The sequence below is a fragment of the Crocuta crocuta genome, unplaced genomic scaffold (assembly GCF_008692635.1).
Source record: "Crocuta crocuta isolate KB4526 unplaced genomic scaffold, BGI_CrCroc_1.0 scaffold61, whole genome shotgun sequence".
NCBI classification, from domain to species: domain Eukaryota; kingdom Metazoa; phylum Chordata; class Mammalia; order Carnivora; family Hyaenidae; genus Crocuta; species Crocuta crocuta.
Window position 1 is genome coordinate 7,954,548 of NW_027528369.1, and position 10,049 is coordinate 7,964,596.

Here is a 10,049-nt window from a genome sequence, read left to right on the forward strand (position 1 = left end):
TGGAGGCTGGCTCTTTGTTCACGGTTATGTCCACGAGCTCTGCCTGGGTTGTTGTTTGCTGATGGCCTTTCAAAACATAAAGCAGGCTGTTAACCGTCGGCCGAATCCCCTCAGCTGCTGCCCCTCTGCTTCTGGAGTAAAAATCAAGACCCCTAATGGTGGCCTCCAAGGCCCCTAGCCACCTGGCCCCGCCGTCCTCTGCGACCCCCATCTTCCCCCAGCTCCGCTGGTCGTGCCGAGATGCTGACCATCCCCGAGCCTTTGTCCCTGTGGCCCCTGCTGCCTGGCATTCCGTCGTCTTGAGAATTCAGCGGGTCCTTGCCACCCACCCCGGCCAGAGCGGCCCCTGTCCCTTCCTCCGCCTAATGTTACCGACCCCGTTTCCAAGCTGTGTCCTCACGCCTTTTGTATCTATCTGCTGTGGGGTCTCCTCCCTTTCTCGAGGGCGGACTGTCCCGGGTGCCCGAATGTCCCAAGGACTCCGTGGCCCCGGATGGCTTGCCCTGGGGTTGCCCTCCGCAAGGCGGCGGGGAGACGCCACACCCTGATCCCGGCGCCCTGTGTCTCTGAGCTTGGTCCGGAGCCAGGGGCCGTGACTCCCCCTTACGGAGACCACCCAGCATGTCAGGCAGGAGGCTGAGCAGGTGCCCGAAATGAGCTGAGACGCCTGAATTCACCCAGGACGAGACAGGAGACAGTCAGTCGATCTCCCTGGAGCCACGACGTTTGCCGTCTTCCCCTCCCTCCCCCCCTCCCTCGGAGAAGTTCAGGGCCTCACTGTCCCCTCGAGAAACTGAGACTCAGAGGCTGAGGGACCTTCTGGGCAGCCCGGGGCTCTGCCTGGGGGGTTCGAACCCGGGTCTGACCCACGGTCCCCGCTTCTCCACGCTGCCCTGGGGGGGCCCTTGACTGCGGGTGCTGGGGGGAGGGGCCGGGGTCTCCCGCTGTTTATCTGAAGCTTTGCTCCACATTCGCATGCGTGCGCGGAGGCAGACGAGGGGCCTCAGGAATCAAGGACAGGGTGTTTTGAGCAAATGTCACTTCATTCATTGTGCCGGCACTTTACAGTGGCTCTTTGTTAACATCGAACACACCTGATTTTTAGTTCTTTTTTTTTTTTTTTGTGCAAAATGAGTTCTGTTTTTGCCCAGAGTGTTGTGTGTCCTCGGCATCGTATTAAAGAAGTCGAATGGGTTTCTTGTAGGATCCTGTCTGCCTGGTTGTGGACGGCCGGGGGCGGGGCGGCTGCAGGGGAGGGACTGGCCGCCCTCTCCCCCCCCAGCCCTAATCCTGCGGGAAGAGTTTAAGGAAAACTGACTGGATCCCGCAGCAGCGAAGACCCCCCCTTCCCCTCTCCCCTGCCCGGGTGTCTGGTGCTCACCCAGACGCCCTTCCCTAGAGGCCCCGGCCAGTCCCGGGGCTGCCCCCGGCGCGCCGCGGTGTCTCCCCGCCCCCCTCCCAGCCACCGCTCCATTCCTAGAATTTTGGGTGGTTTGTGGGTATGACTGAGATCTGCTCTTGGCCCTTACTCACATCTCGAGTTCTTTGTGCTTCTGAGAAAGAGCAGAGGGAGCCTGGGGCGTCCCCGGCCTGTCGGGTTAGCTGCTGTCCCGCTGGCCGGGCGTCTCATTCCTCCCTGAAATGAGTGCGGCTGTCGCGGCCGGAGCCCGGCGGTGCCCTCACGTGCGGGAGAGTCGCGCCCACGGCCAGACGGAGCGCGACGGGTGTTCTGAGCCCCTGCGAGCGAGTCGCTTCTCTGCTTAGAGCCTCGGGTCCCTCGGACGCAGGGCTGATGACCGCAGTGACCCCGCCGGTCTGGGGAGTAGGAGGGAGGGGCCCCCGCCTCCCTGCCAGCCGCCTCGTGCGGCAGAATTGTGGGTGCGGCTCTTGTGGTCCGTGTTCGGGGAACAGTTACTACCCCCGGGGCTGTGAGGAGGATTGAGACTCGGTGGCCGCCGGCGGTGTGCCCCCACCTGCGCGTGATGCTCCGTTGAACTTCCAGAGAGGCTGTGAGCCAGGTACACACAACCTTCGCATTAGGTAAACTTAGTGCAAAGTAAGTCATGTTTAAAACAAAGTTAATAAAAGCTCAGAACGTAGCACGTCCGAATCTTTACTACAAGTGGCTGTTATCGCTGCCTGTGAGGTTCGTAGTCTCGACCCCATCTTTTTAAATTTTTTTTTTTAATGTTTTATTTATTTCTAGGAGAGAGAGAGAGACAGCTTGAGCAGGGGAGGGTCAGAGAGAGAGGGAGTCACAGACTGAAACAGGTTCCAGGCTCTGAGCTGGCAGTCAGCACAGAGCCCGACGCGGGGCTCGAACCCACGAACCGCGAGATCAGGACCTAAGCGAAAGTCGGACGCTTAACCGACTAAGCCACCAAGGCGCCCCTCGACCCCGTCTTTTTAATGGAAAGACCACAAGACGGTGGGCCAGCTCGAGCTTTCCAGAAATCCCACGTTCAGTGACCTCATGCGGGTTGCTTGAAATTGGCCATGTGGGAATATTTATACGAAGGGAACCTATCAGGGTGAATTAAAAAAATTTTTTTACTGTTCATTTATTTTTAAGAGACAGAGAGAGGGACAGAGCGTGAGTTGGGGAGAGGCAGAGAGAGCGAGAAGGAGACACAGAATCCGAAGCAGCTCCAGGTTCTGAGCTGTCAGCACAGAGCCCAACACGGGGCTTGAACCCACAAACTGTGAGATCATGACCTGAGCCGAAGTTGGACACTTAGCCAACTGAACCACCCAGGCGCCCCTGAATATTTTTGTCTTTTTCCGCATGATAGTTGTTAGACATTTACTAACAAACACTGGTCCCAGCCCTCAGGAAGCACGCAGTGCAGCTGGAGAGGCTCGGCCCTGGAAGGAGGTGGGGCTTCGTGGCAGTCAGGGCACCGGAGTGGGTACAGGCGATCCCTGGCCAGGTGGTCAACGCGAGCGCCCCAGACCTGGTTCATTTTCATTTTTTAAGTTTTCAAATAGGCTCCGCACCCAACATGGGGCTCCAGCTCATGACCTCAGGACCAAGAGCCGCGTGCTCCGCTGACTGAGCCCGCCAGGCTCCAGACCCGGCCCGTTGACATCTTGGAACCTGCTTACCCAGAAAGCTGGGAGAGAGTGGCCCACAGCTCAGGTCTGCACTGAGCAAAGTGGGTTTCAAGCATTTTTAACCCCTGCAAGCGTGAGACATTTAATGCAACTTTCAAAAATTAGGTTTTGCGTTTCAGGGTGGAGGAGGGGCTTTGAAATAATGTAATGAGGTCACGACGAGAGAATAGTCATTACTCGTTCCCCATGATTAATCCCAGCCTTCTAGAAACTTCTTCAGGCAGCGCTCTGGCACATTTAGCATCACCGTGGTCATTATAACAGCGAACACTTATGAGCTACTCATGTTCATTGTCTCGTTCGTTCCTTCCCACACGGCTCATCCCGTGGCCCCAGCCGGGCCACGTGAGTGAAACCCTGCTCATCAGTGAGCACTTAGGTGAGCGGCCCCTGCCTTCTGGAAGCCTCCTGGTGCTTAAGCACGTCCGCAGACCTGTCTGGCTTGTTCACCGCTGACTGGCCAATGTCAGACAAGCCCCATAATTCTCTGCCTTATAGATGTGGCCAGGCCTAGAGGCTTCCGGCCCTGCCCCAGCCTCACAGCCGGGGGTGGAGGGGTGGGGGACGGGCAGTGTCAGGAGCTCACCCAGCTCTGTGTTCCCAGAGGGCCCGTGCTGCGGGGAACACCAAGGAGCCAGTGCCACGCCGAGTCCTTATACGGCTCTTCTGATCTCGCCTGGAGATCAACATTCACTCCAGAAATATTCCTTCAACACCAAGCTGTCTGATGTCGGCGATTTGGCAGCGAGTGAGCCCGACAGGTCCCGGGGTGGCTGATTCAGCCGTGACCCCGAAGCTGCATCTTTACCAAAAGAGCAGAAATGAATGTGCCTGGCCCGGGCCAGGGAGGGCGGAGGCCGAGGCCTCGGGGTGAGCTGTGGGAACAGCGTGTGCAAGAGGGAAGAGCTTGGCGCCTCTCGGAGCTGACAGCTGGCAAACCTGGTGGAGATGCGTCTTCCTGGCAGCCTGTGCCGAACACCACAGAGGCAGCCCCCGGGGATGACGCACGGAGCCCAGAGCAGGCTTGCTCTCTCTCTCTCTCTCTCTCTCTCTCTCTCACCTGCTCCTGAGAGGCGGGTTTGGGGGACAGCCTCGCCCGGGAGATGATATGAGGGGACCCCGTTGCTGGATCGGGAATGCAAGGGTCGGCTGATCCCCTGAGCTGTGTGTTGAAAGTTCCCTGGGGCGCCTGGGGGGCTCAGTCAGTTAACCTGATTTCAGCTCAGGTCATGATCTCACAGTTGTGAGTTCAAGCCCCGCGTCGGGCTCTGTGCTGACGGCTCGGAGCCTGGAGCTGCTTCAGATTCTGTGTCTCCCTCTCTCTCTGCTCCTCCCCACTTGTGCTCCATCACTCTCAAAAATAAATAAAAACATTAAAAAGAAAGGTCCCCAAGCTTTCAGAAAGCTGGATTCACGGCTTGGCTCCATCTCTAACTGGCTGCACAGCCTCACAGACACCTGGCAGTGTCTCCTGGACTCGGTTTTCCTTTCTGGAAAATGGGGTTGGAAACAGCCACCTCCCTGGAGGACTCCGGATGTCTTTGAGAGCTCTGGACAGTGTTGTGGGGATTTGATCCCCGCGACCTCCGTCTGCTGGGCTGGGGTCTTGCCTTCGGGCTCCCTCCCCACCTCCCCGGTGGCCTGACATCTGGTATGTTCTCGTGAGCCCCGGGCGCTGCTGTCTCATGTGCAGCCTCGCGGGCTGGGTTTCGCCACTGCGGCGGGGGGAGCCGTAGTCCCCGGAGGGCGTGTCAGCTGTGCTGTGCAGCCGCGCACAGTGCCTGCCTCCAGGCGCCGGGGACGGGCCAGGGATGACAGAGTGGGGCAGAGCTGTCGGAGAAGCGAGGTTCACCCTCGCCAACCCCAGGAGGATCAGGGGTCCAAATCAGAGAGCATCAGTCTATGCCAGAGGTCAGAGGTCAGCTTGCCACGGGGGCATCAAGGGCACACCGGCAGACGGAGGTCGGCTGGGTGTCCAACCCAGTGGTGGAGGCGCATTTTGGTGAAAGGTCACCGTGGTGTAAAGGTTTTGGTCCCCGCGGGGTGACACACGGGTGCCTTCTCATTGTCAGGAACTGACGTCAGACTCGGAGGCCGGTGGAAAGAGGGCTGTAACTCGAGGCTGTGCTGTCTCGGGCCGGTCCCTGGCAGAGTGGGGCTGGGGACTCCTCCTGGAAGCCCACCTTCGGGGAGGCAGGGCAGCACCAGGAAAGGGCCCTGGGGCCACAAGGCTGCGTCCCAAGCGCAGGGTTTCTGTTCCCCTGTTGTATGACTTTGGGCTCATCCTGAAACGGCAGGGGCCTCAGTCTCCTCCTCTGTGAAATGGGCGCAATCGCGCTGGATCATTGGGTGGGTGAGATGCGAAGTCCAGAGGCGGCTCCCAGGAGGTATCCCTCAGCGTCAGCCTCCTGGGTCCGGTGGGGCTGGGCCTCTGGTTCACCGCCCCCCCCCGCCTCCTCCAGTGGGACATCAGGATTGCAGTCCTGCTCAGCTGTTTACTGCCCGATGCAGGTATTAGGTTGCCGAGCGGCCATGACCAGGTGCCACCGGCCGGCAGCTTCAACAGTCTTTTATGTTCTCACGTTCTGGGGGCTGGGGGTCCGCGGTGTGGGCCGGGTGGGCTTCTCCGAGGCCCGTCTCCAGGGCCTCACATGGTCCTCCCTCCGTGACCGTCTGCTTCCTAAGTCCTTCTCTTATGGTGACAGCGGTCAGATTGAATCAGGGTCCACTAGTGACCTCATCTTCACGTCACAACCTCCTTACAGGCCCCGACTCCAGGTGCAGCCTCACTCTGAGGTGCTGGGGGCCTCAGCGTGTGGGTCTGGGGGGACCAGAGCTCAGCCCAGGGCCCCATGTTAGTTTCCTCTGTGCCAGCTCTGTGCGGGGGGCGGGGGGAGGCGGCCCTGGGGACAGCACCACACCCTGTTGTCCCCACGCTTCCCCTGCGGCACGGACTTTGCCGGAGCCTCAGGACCTGGGCCTTGCCCCTCCCCAGCGGGGACCCCCAGGACCCCGGGCTCCGGCGTGGCCCAGCCACTTGCAGAAGCGACAGGGCACCGGGCATGGTGCCCGCGAGGTGCCGTGAGCGGCGCGGCCTGGGGCAAGTCTGCGTTTCCCGGGCAGTGACCGGCTGAGGTGCAGGGAGAAGGCCCTTGGAGAAGGTCGCGTGTTGGGTTCTCTGATGGGAGGCTGTGACTCGATCTCGGCATGGCGCCCCCGACTCAGAGGCTGTCCGCAGATTCTCACGGGGGCCGCACAGAGAAGGAGCGGCCTACAAGCCCTGGGCACAGGAGGCCTCCCCGCTTTTGTTAATGTTTGTTTACTTTGAGACACAGAGAGACAGAACATGAGCAGGGGAGGGGCAGGGAGAGGGAGACACGGACTCAGAAGCAGCTCCAGGCCCTGAGCTGTCAGCACAGAGCCCGACGCGGGGCTCGAACCCACCAACCGTGAGATCATGACCTGAGCCGAAGTCAGACGCTTAACCCACTGAGCCCCCCAGGCGCCCCACAGGAGGTCTGTTCTTGTTCACACTGAAGGCGGCTTGTCGTGTCCTTTGGATCCAGGTGGCACCTGTTCAGGAGAACATGCCGGAAAGATGAGCTTGGAGCCAGCAGTTGTTTCTGCGTCTTCTCGTGCTTTGGTGTTTTGCTTCCTTTCACTAATTGATATGTTTTACCAACAGACCAGTGCACAGGATGGCGTGTGCTCCCTATCCGGGCGCGGGCCCCCAGGACCCCTCCCTGGGTCGCCGCTTTGCTGTTCTTGCTGATGCAGCCTGTCCCTGAGAGTGATGTTTTGCCTTATTTGCTTGAGATTTTAAAAATACAGGGGCGCCTGGGTGGCTTAGTCGGTTAAGCGTCCGACTTTCGCTTAGGTCATGATCTCGCGGTTCGTGGGTTCGAGCCCCGCGTCGGGCTCTGTGCTGACTGCCAGCTCAGAGCCTGGANNNNAAAAAAAAAAAAAAAAAAAAAATACAAATAATATATTAAAGACAGAGATGGGGTCCCTCACATTCTCCTTGCCAGTTTTACCTCCCTCACCCTGGAGTCAATGGCTTTATGAACTTGGCCTGATTCAGCCGTGGTTTTACCATATAACCCCCCCCCATATACCTGTATGTACACACAGATATACAGACATGCGTATATGTGTGTGTGATATATAATATATATTCAATAGGCATATGTATACATGTATGTCTATATCGATATATATCTGTCCATTATGCAAAACGTGGTTTTCTGTTTTATAGTTTTCACAAGTGGTACCATTAGTGTCATTTTCTACAAATTAGTTTTTTATTAAAATTTTTTTCATGTTTATTTATTTTGAGAAAGCACATGCGTGTGTGCTCGGGTGGGGGAGGGGCAGAGGGGGAGCGAAACAGAGAATCCCGAGCAAGCTCTGTGCTGACAGCACAACACGGGCCCAACACAGGCCTCGATCCCCTGAGCCGTGAGATAATGACCTGAGCCAAAATCAACAGTCAGACCCTTCAAGCTGACTGAGCCCCCCAGGCGCCCCCACTACAACTTACTTATTTAACCCGACATCAAAATGGATGACCGAGGACGCTCACGTGGCCCTAGCTCGTTCCTGTCGCCTGCTGTGCGATATCAGGGCCCAGTGCGCCCCGGTTTGTTTACCTGCCCCCCTGCCAGTCATTCGAGTGGTGCCCGCTGGCCGCCTGACCCCACCCCGGGCCTCGGGTGAATCACGCTGGTTCATACGAGCAATGCCCGCCTCACGGCGGCAGGGGCGCCCTGGCCCTCGAGCTGTCGGGGCGCACAGCGCGACAGCCCCCGGGGCGGGCGTGACACCAGCGGGCACCCCCTGACGTCGGCCTCTGCTCCTGCGCTGTCTCAGATCGCGGTCCGGCGTCCGTGCCTTGGCTGCTCTCCCAGCCCGGCCTTCTGCAGCTGGAGAATGTTCATATATGGTGATGCCACTAACCCTGGAGAGAGCTGGGGGGGCCCCCCGGGGGTCGGCGTGACTGGGTCGACTCCTGGGGGGGGCAGTCGAGCACGGACTTGCTGCCCACCCCCGGAGGGAGCTCCCTGGGAGGGAGAGATGGGGAGGGAGCCGGGCCTGTTGCCATGGCTCCTGGGTTCCCCGCTCCTCCCGCCCCTCCCTGCCCCGGCCTCACGCCCCCTGCAGAGCCAGCGGACTGATGGAGGAGGGCTGATTCCTGATGCAAGGGCAGAGCCTCGGGGGCCGGGGCGGCTCAGCACCCCTCACGCGGGCTGCAGTCACCGCTGCCCCGCCGGGGACGGCCTTTCGTCGCCACTGTCCCCAGCCCACCTGGGAGCTCCCTGCGATGACGCACAGCGTCCTCTCCACCTTTGTGCCCCAGGGCCTAGCACAAAATAGATGCCCAGTAAAGGTCCCGGTGACAGATCGATTCTTCCCTGTGCGCACGCACACCCCACTCTGGGCGACGGGCCAGGACAGGACCACGGTCCGTGGCCCTTTAGGGGGAGAGGAGCGAGGGTGACTCCTGTCTTGGGGGGGCGTGGTTGCTGGGCCTCCCTGGGCCTCGATGTTCACGTCTGCAGAGTGGGGAGAGCCCACGCTGTGGCTGCTCGAACGCTGACACGTCTCCCCCTCCCCCCACAGCCCGCGCCCCGGAGCCACATCGTCGCCCTGGTCCACGCTGCCCGCCGGCGCCATGAGCTGCACCCTGAACGGCCTCGTCCCCTTGGGGCTGCTGCTCCTGGTGTGCGGAGCCCAAGGCTTTTTCCTGCCCAACATCACCCACTTGGAGAAGCTGCTCAGCAAGTACCAGCAGGATGCGCCGCCCTCGCGGGTCAGGAGGGCCATTCCCAGGTCGGACAAGGAGGAGATTCTCATGCTGCACAACAAACTCCGGGGCCAGGTGTACCCCCCGGCCTCCAACATGGAGTACATGGTGAGCGCCGTGCCCGGGGCCGGGGCCCCATCTGCTCTGGGGGGGGGCGCCCCCTGCCTGTTCTTCACACCCACACAGCGCCGCTGAGCTCCCCGCGCAGAGGCCGGCCTCCCGGGGGCAGAGTGGAGTCTAAGGGCGGAGCTTCTGCGAGTCCAGTCCCCGCTCTGCTGCCTCCTGGCCTGTGACCGTGATGTGTCCTCAGCCAGCGGGAGCCCCGGCCTCCCCTTTGAGGATCCCTCCTCCCCACGGTTCGGTGGCCGCACGGGGACATCCTGGAAGGTGCCGGGCACAGGTGCTCACAGCCGGGGCCCCGGGCACCGCGGTCAGGGCGCAGCTCGAATTCATCGCTGTCCGAGCGGCAGCGGGGTCCGGGTCCCTGACAGATGGGGGGTCTGCTGGCGAGGGGCCGGCACACAGGGGACAGCGGACGGCCTCCCGTGACCCCGGGGAAATCTGACACGGAGGAGCAGGTTAGGCGGCTCCCCAAGTCCGTGCCTCCAGCCCCGCCTCCCCTCCCGCCTCTCTGTTTCTGCCGATACCGCTTCGCGCCGCCCCAGCCGCTGCTACTCTCCCATTGTACAGACTAGGAAACTGAGGCCCGAGGTCAGAGCTGGTAGTGGCAGAACTGACAGCAGAACTCAGGCTCCGAGCCGCCTGTCTGCACTCAGTTTAAACCCGGGCACCCGCACGGCCCCCCCAGCATCCATGGGCCTCTCCAGCATCTTCCATCCCCCCTACCCCGTGTGCGTCCCTCCCACTCCTCAATGAGCCCTGGGGCTTCTCATTTCTCCTGTTGCCCCTCCCCCCCCCCCCCCTGCTGGCCTGTCCCCAACCTGCTTCCTGTAACCTTCCTGAGATTCACAGAGTTTGCCGCCTGCCCCCCAGTCTCCAGGTCCCCTGTGCGCCCGGGATGGAGCCCACACGCTCAGGCTGGCTCCCGGGCCGCTCATCAGGAGCTCCTGTGTCCCGAGAGGCCGCACGGGGTCCCCCAAAGACACTACCAGGCCCCCCCCCCCCAGGAGCC

At 60.8% G+C, this 10,049-nt stretch overlaps 1 protein-coding gene across 1 annotated transcript in view; it reads left to right on the forward strand.

The window, feature by feature from the left end:
- Positions 1–10,049, forward strand: part of CRISPLD2 (cysteine rich secretory protein LCCL domain containing 2) — a 58,968-nt gene that overhangs the window by 5,654 nt on the left and 43,265 nt on the right. The window contains exon 2 of the mRNA XM_077754081.1: positions 8,734–9,025. Within this exon, the coding sequence (XP_077610207.1) occupies positions 8,786–9,025 (240 nt within the window). The 5' untranslated portion in view covers positions 8,734–8,785. The remainder of the gene's footprint in view (positions 1–8,733; positions 9,026–10,049) is intronic.